At 38.5% G+C, this 20959-nt stretch overlaps 1 protein-coding gene across 2 annotated transcripts in view; it reads left to right on the top strand.

Moving 5' to 3' along the window:
- The window catches only part of bean1 (brain expressed, associated with NEDD4, 1), a 40995-nt gene that overhangs the window by 14508 nt on the left and 5528 nt on the right, over positions 1 to 20959 (top strand). For both annotated transcript variants that reach the window (XM_061040306.1, XM_061040305.1), the window contains 2 exons: positions 15885 to 16088; positions 16629 to 16770. In XM_061040306.1, coding sequence (XP_060896289.1) covers positions 15885 to 16088; positions 16629 to 16770 — 346 coding nt within the window. The remainder of the gene's footprint in view (positions 1 to 15884; positions 16089 to 16628; positions 16771 to 20959) is intronic.

Here is a 20959-nt window from a genome sequence, read left to right as displayed (position 1 = left end):
CTGCTCAATAAAACATAACTGTTCCTTCTTCCTATCATACGCACACAACCAGCCTCTGCAGAGAGATTTCTCTTTGAATTTACTTAGAATCAGTTCAAATCCCTCTAAAGGCTTTCAGCTAGTGACAATAACCTTCCTCTGAAGTGATATTTCTTCATCACGCCTGTTTTCAGAATGCAACTCAAGATACTCCCACTAATTGAGCAATGAATACTTTAACCAAGATTAAGATGAGAGGATCATGCAGCTTTTTTTCTTTAAAGCGAGCCATCTAGCAAACGATAGACTGCCTGTGTTATAAACAGTTACTTATTAGACTACTCTTGCATATTTAGTTTTAAGTATTTAATCATTGTCACTTAGCTTCCCTCTCAGGAGTAACATTAGCCTCATAAGTGGTGCAAATTTTTAGGTGATGATACTATGTCATAGGCTGAGACAACTACATAATAAACCATTTTGTGTGAACTAGTCCTTATTCCTGTGTATATACTTTGGTAACTACAGACAGTAATTATATTTATGACATTGTTAATGGTATTTTTATACTGCAGTGTGTATACAAGCTCTTAGAAAGTTAAATAAAATGCTTTGATTTTGACCATTTTAGCTACAAAAATTAAAATTTAAAATTGTGTAATAGACCAGCAAAGTCCACTCGTTTTATTATCGAATTATTTTTCCATAACACTCAGCAGCAACATACAGGTACTCTGTTTATTTGTATTATTATTTTTTATATAGAAAAATACAGATTCATGAGACAGATTATGTCGGCTTTGTATGTCAGTGACAGTTGTTTATGGAAATAAATGATCCCAAAGTGACGAAAAACAACAACAAACCCATGGGTTGGTCAGAGCTGAACCAGTGAGGAGAGGGGTGGTATGCTAAAATGAAGAGTGGGCAGGAATGTGGGCCAGCAGGGTGTGATAATCTGTCTCCCTGCCATCTATCCCACATGGGAGAGAAAGAGAGAGAGGGAGAGAGAAAGAGAGAGAGAGGGGAGATTAAGGCATGTATGATGTATTTTGACCCATATTCATGCACACAGCGATGTTTTGTGACCCACATACTGCCTCATAAATACGTATCCTTACTTGATACTGATATGTGTGAGAGAGGATGAATGAATGTACTGCAGTATACCAACGTCAGCTAAACCTACACTCTTCATTAGAGGCTGCGTTTACTTTGAGGTTCAGCTCACTGCACAACACTGAACACCATTTATGTTGTTTTTTTTTTTTTACTGACTGTGAGGGCTGTAACTTCAAAAGTACCTCCACTTACACCAAAAATGTGTGCAGGTAGAATCAGGTTATATTCAGAGTCACATTTAAAGCCCGTATTTGACATTTAATGTTTCTTTGTGTTCTTTCATGTCCAATTGGTGCCATTTTATGCCTCTTTGAAATCATTTAGAATGATCTTTGTGACCACTTTTGTCACTTTGTAATATTTTAGCCTCTCTTTTGTGTCCCTTTATCTTTATTTTTTACGTTTATTTATAATTTATACGTTTATGATGTATTTTGTCTCCCTGTGGTCATTTTGTGTCATGTTGGTGTTATTTAATGACCCATTTGTTCTCTCTTTATCTCTTTGTGATCATTTTGTGCTATTGACATCTTTTCAGCAATCTTTTTAGTTATTTATTTGATGCATCTTGGTCGTCATCTTCCATTTCTTTGTGGTCATTAGGTGGTGAAATTGTAAAGGCGCTTCTTGAATGATGTTGATTCTTTGTTTAATCCTTGGTTGTCTTGCCGTTAACCATGACACTACACATACTGAAGTAAATGTACCTTTGGCTGTGGGTAAGCAAAAGCACGGGGACAACTTCTGCTGTGCGTTTCGTTTACTTTTAATGTCTGTCCGTAGCAAAGCATGACATACCCAGACCGAGCACCAACAACAGTGATACCTCACTTATTTTAAAGCAATATCACTACGCCAACCGTAACCATGAGCAACCTTAAAGGCAAAGTGCATCATAGCAAACAGTTACTCTAGCAATTGTATGCAAAGTACAAAATGTAAATATAAATTAAATTAGCATTAAATCAAAAAATGTATGTCATCTCAACCTGAGAAAAATACAGATCTGGGAAATCTGGGAAAGAGAGAGTGGGGAATAACATGCGATAAAGGAGCCACAGGTCGGATTCGAACCCAGGCTGCCCACTTGGCGTCCCAGATATATTGCAATTGTATTTGTAATTGCAATATCATCAAATCTTACTTTGTAATTATTCTGTATGCTTGTTTTTTTTTTTTTTCAAGAGTCAGATGACCATTTAGCTAATCTCCCTCTCTCTGTTGCCACTCAGTTAGTACCACTGCACCTGTCAGTCATGTTGATGAGCCGTCAGCCTTGAAGAAGCATCGCGCCTTAGGTTTAGGAGACTACTGCATGTAAACCCTACACAGGCCTCACAGAAACAGTGAACACATCTGCTTTAAAAGACGGTCTTCTGAATATGTCTCAGCTTTACCTCGCTAGCGGCTAACACTGTTTCTTTATGCTTTGTGTGAAATCAAATTCGCTCTGACTGCCAAGTGATGCTGCTGGCATCATCACCATCAGCTCACTGCTGGCACACACAGAAAAGGACGCTATACACAGGGGATGGTAACTTATAAACAGTCCATTCACTTTCAGTATTGTGTTCATGCAGAGCTTTTTAATCATACCTTTAAATATATAATTTACTTAAGTAGATGTTAAAGGTAGGAATAACAAAGTAGGTATGCAGTAATGGTATTCAATGTCTGATAAAAGGCTCTAGAGTCTAAAGTAATGTCTCTCGGTCTTTAAGGCATGGGAGTATATGTTATAAATGTTCCTTATGGCTTATTCAGATATAAAACGACATGTTAGGAGAGAGATACAATGCTTTCTCATTACTTAGCACATGGCTATAAGTTGAATCATAAAAGAAAAAAGAATTGTACTCCATCACGGTTGTTAGTCAAACAATGTGTGCAGTGCACATTGTGCTCGTCTAAGCCAGTAAAAGGCAGGGAACGTGGACTGAATAATGTGCGTAAGGGATGTGACATTAAAACGTGGTTTGGGTCTTTTTTTTTTAATACACACTCGAAGCCAGGGTCCTCTACTTCTCCATTTGCACGCACAGTCGTTGAAATGTATACGCAACTAGCTGCAGTCATGTCACAGACTGTTTAATTGTTGAACATCTGTTTTTCTTTTTTTTCAAGATTTTCCCCACACAGCTGAATTAAAGAAGCCTCTAGCTCTGCTGTGTCATCTCGCTACATTACTCTTCTTCTTCTTGTGTTTTATTGTGTCTTCTTCTGCGTTTATTGTACATAGTTCTTATTGTGGTTGGCTAACAGTTACAATAATTACAGCCACCTTGATAGTGAAGTGGATACTGCCATGTGTGAATGCCTTTTACTCCACTCAGACGTGTTAGTTGTATGAATATGTGAAGTGAGCCAGGTGTATGTGAAGGTTCGAGACGAATATATACATATATATATATATATATATATATATATATATATATATATATATACATACTGTTACACCCCTACTTAATAGGCTAAGATAAATCTAAGATACTTAAGAAAAAAAACTGGTAGTATTTTTCCCTCTTGTATACAGCGTTCCAATGTAATTCTTTGGCTTCATTATATTCACATGCATGTCTCAAAGACGCTTCAGGCAGACCGACTGACTCTGGTGGTCCTCAAGGATGAGTTCAGGGCTTTCCCTTTTTCTCCTCCTCCCCCTGCTCCAGTACTAAGACATGATGCTTTAAAGTCAGTGTACCCGCTCTCCTTAAAAAAACAACAGCACTCCTGGCATGTGTTCGATACGACAACAGGAAGGATCAGAGGGAGGGAGGGAAGCGGAAGATTAAGACGGCAGTGAAAGAGAGAGCGGAGGACAGACAGGAGGATGTGCGTGTCACAGAGAGATGTTCTCTTTGAGGCCCCTGTTGTCCTTTGACCGCACTGTACCAAGATTTTCCAGCACGCTGCACAAGTGAGGAGATAATATCTGTCACTTAATGTCAAGGCCACAACTCCATCCTCACCAAATACAGACTTTGAATAGGTTACTAGAAAAGCTTCATTTACTGATACCTTACCTACAAACATATTAAGATGTGTATTTCTTCTAAGGTAAATAGAGGATTTGCTGGCTGGAAAAAAATATTTGGTCAGGTTTGCACATTATTTTTTCAACAATAATGTCAAATCCCATGGCTTTGGTGATATTTGATGCTTTAAACAATACAACCTTACTAATTGTGGTATTTGGTTAATTTCTACATCTGTTTAGCAAAGACATTGCACAGATTACATTATTGGTTTCTTGTTGAAAACCATGACTGTAAAGTAACTCCCTCCCTCTAATTAAAGGCACACTCTCTTAGTTCTTAATTTTTAAACAGTTCTTAATTTTTACAGTCTTTCTGAAAGGGAAAAACTAAGTGGAAAGAGTATTCATATGTCTGAAATGGAGGAACGTGTTTTTTTTTAATGCAGGTGGTAAAATATCAAGATCAAGTATTCAGGGTTTGGAAGTCATCCTGCAGCGTCTGATGCTGAAAAAAACAAAATAGAGAACGATCATTGACAAAAGAAATATCCATAAAAGCCGAAAAATTTAGCTTTTTTTTTTTAGCTATTTGATCATTGTGTGAAATGCAAATAAAGTCGATTTTCTAATTCAGTGCAGCTAACACACAAAAGTGTCATTATAAAAGTAAGAACTACTAAAAATACTTTAAAAGTTCAAGTAAAGTGAAAGAAGCTCCTCTCCCTGATCCATGCCATCTTTAGATCCTCTGATCTAAAACAAATCCCTTCTTTCAGTTGTGATTTGAAACAATGAAGTATCATATTGCAGTGAGACAATAAAACACCAGCTGAGAGGTTAATGACTGAGTTTGAGCAGTGTGGTGCAAACCAGGCTCAGGTCAAGTGCTAAGTAAGTCCAAATCAGCCCCCCAAAAAAACTGCGTTTATACTTTTGTTGCTGTAGAAAAACATTGAACTTACATCTGTTTTCCCAGCGCTTGTGTTGTTCTCTGACTGCGGTTTGAGGTTTGACTGCTTGCTGTGTCACGGTTGTTGTCGATATCACTCAGCCTGATTGGCTTAAGACTCCAGCTGTGTGGTCCGACACTTACACTGATGTTGATGCATCCTAATGAGCCTGCTGCTCTAACTGCATTGCTAGTGATTGTTATGTGTAAGCGGCTTAATTAGCCTCCAGTGTCAAATGTGATAAATGTTGTCCATTAGCTAATTAGTGTTTCAGTGTTGGATTGAACTCTGTGTGAAACGCTTTCTAAAACAGCGACAGATTTATACAGATTGACTTCAAAAAAAGTCAGTCACCTCATAAAGATGTACTGCTTCACATTTGTTTGCGTTTTTACCGTTTCTTTGTTACTTTTAATATCTCTGACCACTGTTTTTTTGGTGGAAACTGATTCTTTCTATTTTTTATTTTTTTATTTTGAATTGTAAAAGGGACCAAATGCAATATTAAACGTACATTTTGCCATTTGATGCATTGCACCAGAGTTAGCTTAGAGCCATCCCTTGGCAGGACATAATAAACATATTGTGATTTTTTATTCCATTTAAGGAATAAAAAGTTATAGTTTTTTTTATCATATGTTGTTTCCGTTGCAACAGCAACTCCTTCACGAGCCCATATAAGAAAAGACACAAGCAGCACTGACTAGATAGTGAATGAGAGAAACAATAATGAGGTTACTGAAGGTCGGTGAATCAGATCCTGCTCGGCCCTCCAGCCCACACACAAAACACACGCAAGCTGCCACGACATGTTTGAAATTCATCAGATCAGATAAACAATGCAGTGATGGTGAGATACTGAATGTATCTTCCATTGTGTCTATTTTTACTTACCAGGCTTCGTTGTCTTTTTCACATCATTTATTGCATTGACTGTTACTCTTCTCCTGAAACCAAACTTGTTTTATAGATTATTGGAGTTTCTTCCAGAATGCCTTATTGTCATTTCTGAACCATTATTTGCATCAAACCTTAAAAAACGTTGCTTTGCAGTTCATGTATACATTTCTATACCATGATGACAGTGACAATGGGAAGAGTAGTAAATCGTGAGTGAGGAATGACAGTTTTGGTAAGAAATAAACAACAACAAAAATATCAGAAGGGATCTACACAATAGCAACAATAACAATGTAGTTTACAATTCTTAATCGTTGCTATTAGGACTGATGAAACAGATGATTTGAGGCAACAATTGATTTTTGTTATTATGATCATCCAGAAGGGATCTGAAGGAAATATGACATTAAACCATATGGTGTTGTCATTTTTCTGAATTTATTTTGTATAATGAAGCCAACCTACAGTATTTCTTCCCTCTTTATTTTCTCTTCATTCATCAGTCTTTTATACATAATGTATTAGAGGATTATATTTTTCTCTTAGACGATGCTAACAGTTTTTTGTTACTGTAGTTCCAGCAGAGCAGATCCGCATTAATGACTAACCGGGTGTACAAACAGAGCCTGAAGAGTGTCTTGACCTTGAAGAAGCTGAAGTCTCCGGGGAGATTCATGCTTGTATGTGTGGATGGATATCAGTCCAGCTGTCAGCTTTACACACAAAAAAAAAAAAAAAAAGGTCTACAGTGGTTTGTTGTGTTACTCTGAATATTCATCAGCTACTGAAGCAGAGCCTGAAGGAATATAGAGAGAGTTGGAACAATGAAAGTTCGAAAGAAGGAACATAATTCTGTGTTAAAGAGACTAAAAGATAACGGCTTCATGAAAATGGATACTTTTCTTAGATGTTCCTGCCTATTGAATTATTAGTACAGTATATATTCAGTGATTCATAGCGATGATCTGCAATGGCTAGCTTACCCTTGGTAAGTCCTTCAAAGTTTAACCCATGCTTCAAAAATAGGAAATATTGAAAAAAATGACTGTAACATGCTCTGGAGTAAGTATAACATTTGAGTGATTTTAATGTAAAAAACGAAAGAACGAAAACAGAATGATTGCCTTGATGTACAGTCAGCCAGCGCTGTATGGTATACTTCATATTGAAGGGAAAAAGGTTGTAACTCATAATGACAAGCTGTCAGATGAAATCTGAGTGGCTGCTTGATGCTTCTGTATAATGTATGCAGCTAATGAACAAAGTGAAGCAGCGAACACAGCAGCAGTCAATATCACAGGCTCTTAACCTTTATAGCTTGTGACACCCAAAAATAAATGACTGCTAGTGACTCCCTCATCTGACTGGACGGACACACACACACACACACACACACACACACACACACACACACACACACGCACACACACAAGTTGATCTTGACACAAAATCAGTTACTCTCCCTCTTATGCTTTTACATCTTCAGATTAAAGTTTTTGGCCATCCTAAGTCTGCATAGTTATCTTTACAAAGTATTTAATTCCTGTACTCTTCTATCTGCCCAAAATGAAATACACTTTAATTAAGACTGAAGAGAAACACCATTAAATATGGGATATTTTTTACTTGTTTCTTGCACTGGTGAAGCTATTTTGGGACACATTGTGATTTAGTTCCATTTGGTATGTTACATTTTTGTTACAAATGGCTGCATGCTTCTACCAGTAGCACTGCATTCAAATGCAGCCTCTCCACTTACGTTTGGTGCATTGGATGTTGTCCAAACTCATCTGTACAGGAAGCACTTTAGTGGTTTTATAATTTTTAAAATAACATTGTTTTTTATTACTTTAGCCTTGCAATCATTCAGATAAACCACTTTGCAGTATTTTGAGTCAGTTTACGTTGTGTAGTTACTGCATGGGCACTCTTATGCAGTAATCTTGAGTAGTGGTTATGTATTACCGGTCTTGTATTTGTCTGCAACAATGATCTATCAGTAGGTTTATTCTTGTGGGTTTTTTTTTTTTAAAGAATTTGAAATCAACCTTCTGGCTACTGTAAACTAATTTCAGGCATTTCAATTGGCACATTTCTGTGTTAGAAGTGCTCATGTAAATCTATGTTCTCAGTCCCTTCTTTAAAAAATAAACATTATTTCATAATTTCTGAGGTTTTCAATGTCACACAATACCGTCTGTTCCTTTTCAGTGGAAAACAAATCCCTTATAGTGATTTTTTTGTTCTTAGGATTGTTGCCACCAAGGAACTACAGGCCATTTTTTATTGAGGGATAACGAAAACCTCTATTGTTATTTACTCAACTTGATTTATACTCAACTCAACTTTATTGAAATAGCACTTTAACCACAACATAGTTGATCCAAAGTGCTGAACATTGCAGACAGAAAACAAAGCATTAGAAAGTAACAGACAAGAACAACAACAATCAAAAGACAAAGAACAAGTGACAGTTAAGTCCAGTGTAACACAAGACTAACAGAGCTATGGATTTTGTGCTTGATGGGTTATTTGACAATTAAAGGCAATTGAGTATAAATATGTCTTAAGGCAAGTTTTAAAAACACCAATAGTGGGAGAGAGACAGATTTCTCACTTACCATCTGTTTTCCTTTTTGAGTTTACAGTAAAATGATACTGTATGAATCCAAACTAAATAACTTCAAGGTTGAGGAGGTTGGACTTCTAAACCTTCAGTTATGTAGTTTGATGTTTGGGCTTGCAGTTTCCCTCATTGCATTTTGCATGAGCTTGCAATGCATAAAGATTATTCCTCTTGAGGATGACGTCATAGTGCAGCAGTACGTTCTTCGACAACAAAACGTCTGTGAAACATAAAAGCAAGAAGCATAAACAACCTGAACCTCATGCAGAATTAAATGCAGTAACTATCACTGGTCTTGGAACTATTAACAACACCAGGACTATACGGACTAGCTTTTTGTAAAACCACTGTAACATTGAAGGAGGTGGGTGCATGCGCAACAGTAAACCTTAGTGACAAGCTGTCAAAGTGAATTACCTCTGTTGCCCTTCCATTATATATGAACATATAGCATATACAGTACTTTCTTACACACAGCTGTAACCAAGTGTGCTTCTCATGTAAAAAAGCCTGCAAGCACAAGCCTAGCTGAAGGGCTTTTGAGCAAGACAGTTATTTTCTAACAGACTAGGGCAGAAAGGCCTTATAGGATGTGATATCAGGATGAAGCTGCATGCAAGTCCAGAGGATTTTTTGTGTTAAAGAAAACTCATGCGATCTTTCTAGAAAATGTAGATTTAATTTAAAGAAGCTCCCCTACATTTTTTAGGCAATAATGTATAATGATGCATCTCACCTAAAAAATTGCTGTTGTCTCTTTTTTCCTTGAAAAATGAGGCTTGCCAAGATGTTGGGAGCAATACACTAAAAGTTCTGGCAATTAAATATTTTCCCCAAAAAAATCTATGGTGATGCAACACAGTGACAAATAGGGTGTGATACTTTAGTCCAAAGATTTATGACATTTCTGAGCCTTGGATGTCTCAAGATTTAAAGGTTCCTTGTTAACCTGCTCCTTCTGTTAATTTAAACTGATTTACGACATGCCACGTGCATGTAGGGATAATAATTCAAGACACTAATACAAACCACAGTCAGTCAACAACACACACATACATGCAAACAGAATTTCTCTTCTTTCTCTTCTTTTTCTCTGCAGCTGGGTCCAGTCCCCTCAGGGTTTTGAGATATAACACTATCACCATTTATTACAATCTCCCTCCCTCTCTCTCTACTGTCTTCCTCACTCTCCCAAAAATTATTGCACAGCTGCCTTCTCTCTCCAATGTCACTTTACTCTTTGTATCTCTTCATTTCTCCTGCTCTTTTCTTTGATCACTCCGAAGTGCTGAGAACAGAAAGAGAAACTTGCTTTGCATTTAAAGGCACGAAAGGATTTTTTTTTTTTTTTTTTAGCCGTGAGTCATACAAGGCAATTCTAGTTGATTCCCAGATTTAAAACATACTGTAGAGCTGAAAATGAGCATTATAGAAACTTTTTAAATATCAACAAAGTATTACACATATTTTGGCTAAACACATTAAATACACTGTCTAAGTAATTTTCAAGAATGTATTAGATATGTTCTGAAAGAGTCAGGAGCCATTTAAGCTTATGTCTCTTTAAGAACCTATTCTCTGAAAGCTCTCTTTCTTCTGACTGGCCAGCTTTGGAAGTCAGAACTTACAACACTCATGAGCACTGCCTGGAACTTGATACCAAATCCTGAGCAGAGAGGTCGGAAAAAGGAAAAAAAACATCCTAAAAAGATTTAGCGGGGGGTTTCCCTGGAGCTGATGACAGTTTGAAGAACTTTGGCAATGTTTATCATGAACATCATGATCTGACGTTTTAACATCATGACAGAAAATAAGTACAAGCATTAAAGGTCCCCTTTGAACTTTCTTTTATGGATAGCACAGTCACAACACTTGGTTTGGGAAAGGTCACGGTCTTGTTTTGAAAAACCAAAGTGCTATTGTTGCTTTAACATTGTTGCTGGAGAGGTGTCAGTTTACTCCCCACGTACTACCGAAGTGCTCTTGAGTAAAGAATTGAATTGAACCCCAAACTGCTCAGGCCGCCAGTCGGTCATGTGCAACCCCCTCACTCTGACCATATAATTGCATGTCTATAGGTCACTGTTTGTGCTTTCAAGCCCATGTGTGTGTGTGTGTAAGTATGTCTCACAATAACAGAGTGAAATGTCTCACTTTATTCAGAATTCATTAAGTTTAGAAAAACATATAATTAATTTAATACAGGCATGACTTGGGAAGAGAAATATTAATTATTTTAGTTAAATTCCTGCACAAGGTTCTTTTAGGCTTCCAAAAAAGTTGTCTCTGAACATCAAAAGGCAGGAATTTTAAATTAATTGTATATCAATATTGGGCAAAAAAAGTAATATGTTATATATATTTTTTAGAAGACAGGACCTAATATTTCTAACACATTTGTTATGCTAGTTTAGCACATGAAGATATTAACACATCAGCAATAAACTGGAGATACAGCTCAGGCTGATGGAAAGACCACTTGTTTTGATGATGATTGCTCGGGCAAAGTGATGGATATATGACATTTGGACATCATACATTTCACGGCAATCCATCTAGTAGTTTTAAAGACTGCAAACCTATTGTATTCAGAACAACAGTGGTGGACGGAACAACAGTCCCACTCCAAGAGCCATGCATGCAGACAAAAAAGTTTTGGATGAGTAGACCAAGATAGTCGTCAGTTCTTCTGATTCTTGAGTGTGTGTCTCAGTTAGGGCTGGGCGATATGACAAAAAATTGCCATATCAGCCGATATCGATAATTATCACAATAAATATGAAATCATTATTGCTTGAAAATTTAAAGGCTGATTTTTGCTCCTGAGTGAAAGTTGTTAATTTTCAGTAAAAATATGTCGCAATAATTATGGTTATCGTTTGATCACCCAGGCCTAGCCTCAGTGTTAGAAAGGGAGTGAAGTTAATGTGAACTTAAATCTATATACCGGTAAGTATAGATTTCCTCATGTGTGCTCTCTGGAGAGAACAAGAGAAAATTGGGTTTATGAGGAAGAGATGAGAAGCGAAATGAAGAGAAAATCATGTTAGGAGAGGGAGACAGACGAGACAAAGGGGCGTGCGAGAGAGGAGACGTTAACGGAGGACAGAGCTCTGTTGGGAATCATTTTGCAGCGAGAGAACATTTTCCTCTTCTAGGGAATCTTGTGAAACCAAATAACTGTCGACAACAGAATCAGACGCAGACATTTAGTGGGGAAAGACGACAAATGAGCAACAGAGAAGCACAGAGAGCAAATTGAAAACAATATTGTGAGTGTAAATCATCTTGTGATTTTAGGCGTTTTTCCTGCAGTATATTCTTAGCTGCATTAGAAAGAGAGAGAAACAAAGGAAAAGAAGGAAACATATTGCCAACCAAAGGAATGTATTCTGCCTCTGGGTCAGTCAGTGACTCAAATAAATTCATCCTGGAATAATGGCCAAAAATGAAGACATTTTTTATATTGTACCACATTCCTTTTAATATCCAGTACCGTAGCACAAAGGATCGTGTATGAAAGATTTTGTGAAAATACTTGAGTTTACTTTATTACATTGTGTCATGTAGGATAACAAGTCTAACGCATTGCAGTTAATGAAGGACTGATGGAGTATGAGGGGCCATTAGGGACATTATTCAGAATTATTCAGAATTTCTACACATATACATGTAGGCCTACTTTTTCTCACACATTCACATTGAAAGCAAACTATTCACAAACTATACTGAAGACCATGCACATGTGTGGAGTGACACGCTTTTACATACACTACTCGTAAATTCTAGACTCACATACACAACTGAAAAGTGTAATGCTCATAAACAACAGAAAAGATCTCAATTAGACTCACAGTGCTAATCTGTCAACGAAAAATTATGATAAATGAACAAAGACAAGATGTTGAAGAGCTAAAAATAGATATTTGATAATAAAAACTCTGACGACACATGAGTTTTATTTTTTGTTAAAGAGACGAGACTAAAATGTTGGTGGTGGGCCTTCAGGTAATCAAAATCCATTATATTAAACCCCACTGTGTGTCGAATATGTCCCTCAAAATTTAAGCAGGCGATAGGAGAGGTGTGTGTGCGATGCCAGGCAGAGAGCAGGCGCAGCCGGTGTGTGTGTGTGTGTTTATGTATGTGTGTGTGTGTAACAGTGCAACAGAGAGAGCATTAGCTGTTGCTACAACAATCGTTCATGAGCTAACAATAGCCTGGCCATCCAATGAAGTGCAGATGAAATGTCATACTGACCAATGAAAGGTCAGTGACCTTTGAGGGCGAAGGCTTGCCTTTTAAAAGAAATATAATCAACGGTTTAATAGATTCAATCTGTAGCTATTCTGTGCTCAAATGTATACCAGGTGTAGTAAATGTAGGCTACTCTTGCAACACTGTGAAAGTATTTACAATACAATTCGTTCATTCAGAGTATGTATTATCATCAGTATGGTGTTGAAGTACTTATAAAGTAATTATAGTGCTGTTATGTGTTCCATATGAGTGTTTACATATGTTAGGCTATTTATTTTACAGCTGCTTTAAAATGTTTGTAAAAAAATGTTGCTTAGGTTTTTAAGTTTTTTCATGTTTATTAGTATCGTAAAACTGCGAATAAAACCTGTTGCAGTCATATCAATTTGTGATATAGCTACTTGTATTAGGCCAATTGAATTATTTTAGGCAAGGCAAGGCAAGTTTATTTATATAGCACATTTCAACAACAAGGCTATTCAAAGTGCTTCACACAACATCAAAAGCATCATGACAGAGGGGGAAAAAATAAAGAAATATTAAAATAGAAAATTTTAAAATCCTTAAAACAAACAATTCAAAATCACAGAGAAGAACCATTCGGACATTCTTTGGCATTTTAAAGATTTGTTATTTTGGGGCTTTTTATGCCTTTAATTGAGAGATAGGACCGTGGATAGAGTTGGAATTCAGGGAGAAAGAGTAGGGAATGACATGCAGGAAATGAGCCACAAGCTGGATTTGAACCTGGAGAAGACTATAGCTTCCATACATGGGGCGCGTGCACTAACCACTGCACCACCAGCGCCCCAATTCTTTGGCATTTTAGAAGAGAGAAAACATTTTAACTAAATATGTATGACTTTTAACAGACTAAAAATGTACTTATCTGTTTTTAGTTGTCCTAAAACTAAACTAGAACCTTGAAGGTACAAATGAAGGTATAAAGGTATAAATTGCTCAATCACTTACACACTGAAAATCTCTCATAAAATGAATACTCAAACGAGTTAAGTGTGCTTATATACACTGTTAAAAATCTCTCATAAAGTATTTTATATAACTTACTAAAAATCGTTCACAATTACTGTTAAAAAAAAAGTATGAGAGTGTTTCAGTAAAGTGTACAAGAGGAGCATTTCAGTCGAACAGGAAGGTGGTTGAGCAAAGAGCACATTTCAGAATAATGAGAAAGAAGAGAAGAAAGAGTTGACACGTCTGCTCAACTTTAAGTGATGAATAATTTAGTGATTCATTTGAGGTCAACTTGTTAAAAATAGTTGCAGTTTGATGACAATAGAGAGAAATTGTGTCTTAAATTTACCATTCACACATCTCAAAAATTGCCATTTATCATTTCAGGAAAGGGACCTCAAGGGTGGAAGTAATGAAAATGTATGATAAAAATGATGTTGATGAAAATGCAGTTTCAAATATTAAGCAACAAACATGCATTTGAATTGAAAATTAAAGTGATGAATTAAAGAGTTTAAGATAACTAGCATTCACTAAATCCAAAAGACTTTTATTTAGAACATGCCATCTTTGTTACTTTGACATTCATAAAAAAAAAAAATGTCCCCGCACTGACAGACCACAGCAGCCAGATCATTCAGAGCCACCACCCATATGACATAGATTCTAATAATCGATGCATATAAAGCCTTTAAGTACTTGTTCCAGGTGAAAAAATAGAACAGGTGATGAGATGGTATGAAAAACGAAGAAATGACGCCCCCCTGCACAGCAGTGACGCATGTCTTTGGTTCTTAAATCAAAACTACATGCAGCTTTGTGGTCCTGAAGTTTTTGAAGATTTTTTTTCAGATTTGTGTCACATATAATATAGAGGGATGAAGACCAGAGTCACAGCACTATGGTTTACAGCAAGAATGAAAACATACTGTACCCTTCTGTTCTGTCCTGTCTCGGCCGTGTTGTGAACGCAGACAGACAGATCCAGAGTGACTGACTGACAGTGAGACATCAAGAGAGGCAGATGGAGGAGAGTCAACAAGCAGAGCAAAACAGACAGATGAGACGTTCAAACAGAAATGAAGAGGAACAGGATTGTGCTGTGATCTAATGATGATGATAACTGAGAGAAAAAAAAGTGTGTCTGTGCATGTGTGTGTGTGTGTGTGTGTGTGTGTGTGTGTGTGGACTTCAGCTCAAGTTATCACGTTCTCGATGACACAGTGTGTGTAGGGCAAGACTGCAGTTATGTAACATGACCCCCTGGTGCATTAACTATCTTAAGGCCTGACAGACAGACAGACAGACAGACAGACAGACAGACAGACAGACAGACAGACAGACAGACAGACAGGCAGGAAGACATACATGTACCTCCATTATTGTAAGAGTATAACTGAATCAAGCTCTGCATATTGTGTTACATAACATGTTGTATTTTATTGCTTATTGTACAAAGGGACGTTCTAACATGGTGGATTGTGTAAAAAGTTAGGATTAAGATTTGTGAATTCCCACATAGCTCAGCCTGAGCTACACACAGGCACCGTCACAACCAAATGAGACCATCAGCTACAAGATTAATAATTAGGAGTAATTCTGACTACATATAACTGGTGCTGATGGGTCAGTGTCAGATGCAGTGAATTACAGTACGGTCCAGAAACAGCCTTTGTTTATGTTTTCCAAGGCAAAGACTCGCACACGTTTGACTGTTAAAGAAAGCAGAATGGAGTTGGTGCATGCTTTTCATCACAAAACGCTGCTTACACAGGAACAGGAAAAGATCAGCACAGAGACCGGAGGAACTGCTTTCTCCACAAGGGGCACCGAGAGACGCAAACCTAACATTTCTCACAGGAGCTTTAATGAGTTGTTATTTTACAAATCAAGATATCTGTTCAAAGAAAAATTAAGATAAACAAAAGCTCCACAGAGCATTCACTCATAAAGTCACTGAGGCTTATGTTTTCTTAATACACTTTAATATACTGATGTGTCATGGTTATACACTATGGTAAGTGTGTGGTATTATCTACATAACACACACGCACACACTCAGTCCTGACCTCCATCTGTCTCTGTTTCCCTGCAGTCAGCTCCAACCAGAGCCATGGGGAGTACCCAGACTGCCGGAGTGAGAGGGAGTCAGGAGGGGAGGCATCTCTCCTGGTGTCTCCGCTGGTGGTGGCGGGGATCGTTATAGGTCTGGTCCTCTTCCTCTCCTGCATCACCATCATCGTCGGCAGCCTGCGAAAAGACAGTAGACTCCGCAACCCACACCTCCGAGCCAGCTACGGTCAGTCTGCAGCCAAACGTTTGACTTTTAGACCAGCTCACACTTAGATTAAAGTCAAAAAGAGTCAACAGATCATCACCAAGTCTTTTAAAAGGGGGAAAAGTGAAGCAATATTAATTCTTTAGGCTACTTCGAAATGGTTCTCACATGGGGGCTTAACTAAGGAAACACTCCCAACACATTTGTCTTGCTGATGTTGGTCTAAAACTCAATACACCCACATACTCATGCACATAACTGGCTTTCAAAATCTCTGGTAGGGTTTTGGTTTTCCATCGACAATGTAAATACATCAGTATTTAGAGCACAGATCAAACAATAGCTTCTGTCGGGGGGTTAAAATAGTACCTAATCTGTTTCCTTTCTTCTCCTATCTTTTGGGGTCTTTGTAGCATTCATCATCATGTTTGAGGCTTGAATGTTGTTTTCTTTAAAAGACAAGCTTTAAGGCTGCGTTGCCTCAATTATTGCCGTTCTACTGGATGGCCCTTGATGACAACGTCAAATTCACACATTGGCATCATGTCTCTGCGTCTGCAGGTCTGGATGGTTTTTCTTATGGTGGCTCAGTAGGAGAACTGAGATCTACCTGCTTAGAAGATTTCCCACCTGGTTTGGACTTTGATTCATTCAGAGAGACGCTTTCACAGGTCAACAACCTGTACCCCGACTCTCCTCCACGGTAAGTGTTTGGCTCTGGTATTTGAGCTTTTTTATTCACCACCAGATCATGCACATGATCCAGTTTTTAGAGGAAAAGTTTGACATGTATATTTGTTCCTTGTAGTGACTTCAGCTTTGTTCTGACTGCACAAAAATAAGGACTGATTGTTTCACCAGATCTTTAAGACAGAATTAAAGCACTGTGATTTGAGATTCCTCAGGTCTGATGTTTTGGTCCACAACAGACAGATGTTTTTGTTAAGATTTTGGGCTGTTAATGCCTTTGTTTAAGAGGACAGGACATTGGATAGAGTAGGACATTTAGGAGGAGAGAGTGGGGAATTAAATGGAGAAAAGATGCCAAGAGTTGGAGCCGAACATGGGTCTCCTGCTTCTAATACGTCCTCCAGTACAAGACACCCCAACAACAGATTTGTATGCAGAGCTGTGGTCAGAACATTGGCCGTCCACATGAAATAAGCATCTTTCTCTCTAAAAACAATAGCCTTTCTGATTCTGTGTTGTCCTTAATTCACTTTCTAGGAGTATGATTCTTCTGCTCAGCTGCATCAAGATGTCATTTCAGTGTGGGACACATTATAGGGGGTGACGCCACAAAAATGCACAAAAATGCCCCGGTATAATGGCCCAGAGCCTCTGAGTGATGCTTTGGATCAAGTTTATTTATTTATTTAAAATAGGGATGGTGCACATTAATGAACATAAGCATCTTAATATGCCAGATTGTGGCCATAGGCTAATCTCCTTCTGTAGTCCCTTGGCAGGTTGGGGGTGCACAATGTACACATTTACATAACCACAATGACAAGCAACAACCAAACAACAAGTCATGACCAAACAGCAACATAAACTGTACATTAGTTGACAGACACACATGTATACAAGCATAAAAAGTGGCTCTGGGATGTTATTCAAGACAAACCAGAATAAAGTGACCTTCAGAGTTAAAGTGCTTCTACGGGAGGTAAAGTGCCAGTGTATTAAGGTTGCATAAATTATTATTTGGATGGTTTCTTGCAGTCAAGATTTTTTTAACAAGTCTTAATACACTTTGGGCATGCCAAAGAATTTGGATTGGCAATCTAAGCTTCCTGAGAGCATCCTAAGGCTAAGTTAATCAACTGTCTGATGATCTCATTTTAGATGTCTGGCATTATGATATGGGTGGACTCAATGAGTTGTGCAATTAGTACATACTGTAAATGTCAACCTTGCATTTAGGCATGTTTACTAAGGTATGTTGGTGCTGGACAAGAACCTATACATTCTGGTGACATTTGAGCTCAAATCATGAAACTCTTGGCTATTCTTGCCCGCTACAGTATGTCCAAGAAAGGAAGTAGACCACTCCTCCTTTTACCAATTATATTAAATGTCAATAAAAAAAGTCCACCTGACTGTTCAGCCCTCAGCCCCCACTGCTCTCAATACAGCTGGTTTGACCCTTCCTCTGATGTAATTCATTTATTAAGGAGTACTGCTAGGTTTGGTGCCCTTTGTAATGGTGCAAGAACGAGTGTTTGTGCGTCTTGTGTGTATGTGTGTTGGAGAGAGTGTATGTGCGTGAGTAATTGTGTGTGTGTGTGTGTGTGTGTGAGTGTGTGTGTGTGTGTGTGTGTGTGTGTGTGTGTGTGTGTGTGTGTGTGTTTGAGAGAGGGGGAGAATGGAAGAAAGAGCTTTCTAAAGGCCAATGTCATGGTGTTTTTGATCTAAATGTCAGCTGATCTAATTGGCAACTTTAATAATTCACATACATCCCTCCCTTGCAGTGTGTGTGTGTGTGTGTGTGTGTGTGTGTGTGTGTGTGTGTGTGTTCATCATTCTCCTCCTTTCACTGCCTTAGAAACAATCAATCATTTAATCCAAATTCATCTACGGGATGTAGGATATCTCTTCTATTCCAAAAAGAGATCATAATTGACTAAAGCCATTGTCTGACTTTCTAATACGCCTCCATGACTTTCAACATTATCATTATTTCCCCTCAGTAAATTTCTTTTGGGATGTTTTCTCACTCCGTCATCCTTTCCTGTTCTTTGTTCTTAGCAGCCCCTTTTCCCCTCGAAAGTGCCGCCACGAAGCTCAGCCATCGTCACATCTTCGTACGTTCATATTGGTACAGCAACGGCGTAATAGCGGCGTTCCAGTCTGCGAATTCTTGTTGCGTTTCGGCGTATAGCGGAAGCACGGCACAGCGAGAACTCCAAGATAGCCAGTCAGACATGCACGCACACACGGCGCTGTGCTCGCCTGCTGGCTCAGCTGAAACCGTCTCACCTCTGTCACTACCTCTGAAGACGGTATAGAGGGGTGATTGGTCCCCCCCCCCCCCCCCCCCCCCCCCCCCCCTTACGCCTCCCGGACATAAATCCTGCAGCCTAAAATGGCATTCTAAATAAGGCTATTGTTAAATTCACCAATAGAACCCTTTTGTTTGAAATATTTCAAAGTTTTGATTATTATTTTTCATCATCTTGGCACTTCGATACCCCCATAGGAAGTTTCAATTATCATTGCTATGGGGAAAAAAGTGTTATTTCTGTCTATTCACAACAATTACGTCAATATTAGGACTTGTTTGTGTCATAGTAATTGAAAGCTGGTTGTTCTCTTACTCTATTTATGTAACAGGATACAACAGTTAGTATTTTGTAACTGATTACTCATGCCAAGTTTCATCATCATCTAAGCCTTCATACAAGTAACCAACTGCTAGTCACATATGCTCGACGGTTTTTCTTTTCTACACAGATCATGTTCTTTAAAGCCTCCATGGATTCACCAGTGCTGAAAACGCTCCACTTGGATTCTAATTCGCGTCGACTCTCTACTGTTGCATGTTCACATCCATCATGTTGAACCTGAGGCATTAAGGGTGGCGTTGGGGCTGTGGTCTGGGGACCAAACCAAAGCTCCTGTCATGTTCTTGGTGCTGTTTTGTAACACAGACAAAGTGCATTAGCTGGAAAGATAAATCTTCTGTGGATGGATACAACTGGTCAGCAGCAGGGTCTAGGTGCTGCAGGGCGTAATGCGGGCCAAGAAAATGTCCAGTTTCGCCATTACAGCTCCCACAAGAGCTCTGATGAATCCATTCATAATGTTTGTCCTCTCTTGAACCGATGCAGCAGAAATGTGAGACAGGGTAACAGTAAGCGCACAACAACAACAGGAGGAAGGAAAAGGGAAGAAAGGAGAACAGAGCTAGCCAGATACGTCAGCGCTCTGGCAGCGAGGCGTTGTGTTCTGGGCAAGCTTTGTGTGAGCCGGACGGCAGCCAACACATACACGGTCCTGCAAGCAGACAGCATAAGTGCAGATATGCATATACAAATGGTGCATTTTTGTTTACCATGATGCTGGTAAGACATTGTTTTTGACGCCGTCAGCTAGCAGGTAGTTGCAGTCATGTGATGATCCTGCAGTGTGCGAGTGTGTGGGCCACAGATGGTCCAGGGAAACTCAGGGAACTCAGATCAACAGCTCACCTACTGAGACTGTGAACGCCATGCTTTGGACACACACACACACACACACACACACACACACACACACACACACACACACACACACACACACACACACACACACACACACACACACACCATCATTTTTTTTCTCTCTTGCTGAAAGACTCACACACAAGGATCAGCATTTCACCTGTGGAGACGGAAAGCTTCTGCTTCCTCTCAGGGAGAGGATGGGCAGGCTTTACCACACAAACACACACACTCACATTGATACATATGCACACACACACTCACACACACAAATTGCTTTGTGATGTGTTGCAAAGTAATAGGGGGAGCAGGGAGAGGTAAACTGTTGCCCTCAGTTCAGAAAGATGCTTTTTAAATAATCTGGCTTTGAAATTATGATGGCATTTTACTCAAGATCAATTAAAGTCAAAATAAAGAAGACTTAGGCCACTTGGATGGCAAACCAAACTTTAAAATAGTTTGGTTTGCATACATTTAGTTTGGTAAGCACACATTTTGTGCTGTACAGATAGCATATCGTTGATTAATCAGAACTTGTTGGCCAAAAAGGTCATAATGTCTGATGAACACACAAAAAGCGGCAAGCGGAGAGTGAAGAAAAACTAAAAAAGAAGAATAAACTAATTCAACTATCTGAACTATTGTATTATCCTCAGTTTTTTAGGAACTTCTACCTAATTACATAGT

Source organism: Labrus mixtus, chromosome 6 (genome assembly GCF_963584025.1).
Source record: "Labrus mixtus chromosome 6, fLabMix1.1, whole genome shotgun sequence".
In the NCBI taxonomy this organism is placed as follows: domain Eukaryota; kingdom Metazoa; phylum Chordata; class Actinopteri; order Labriformes; family Labridae; genus Labrus; species Labrus mixtus.
Note: the sequence above shows the minus strand (reverse complement) of the source record. Positions and strands in the feature narration are given on the sequence as shown.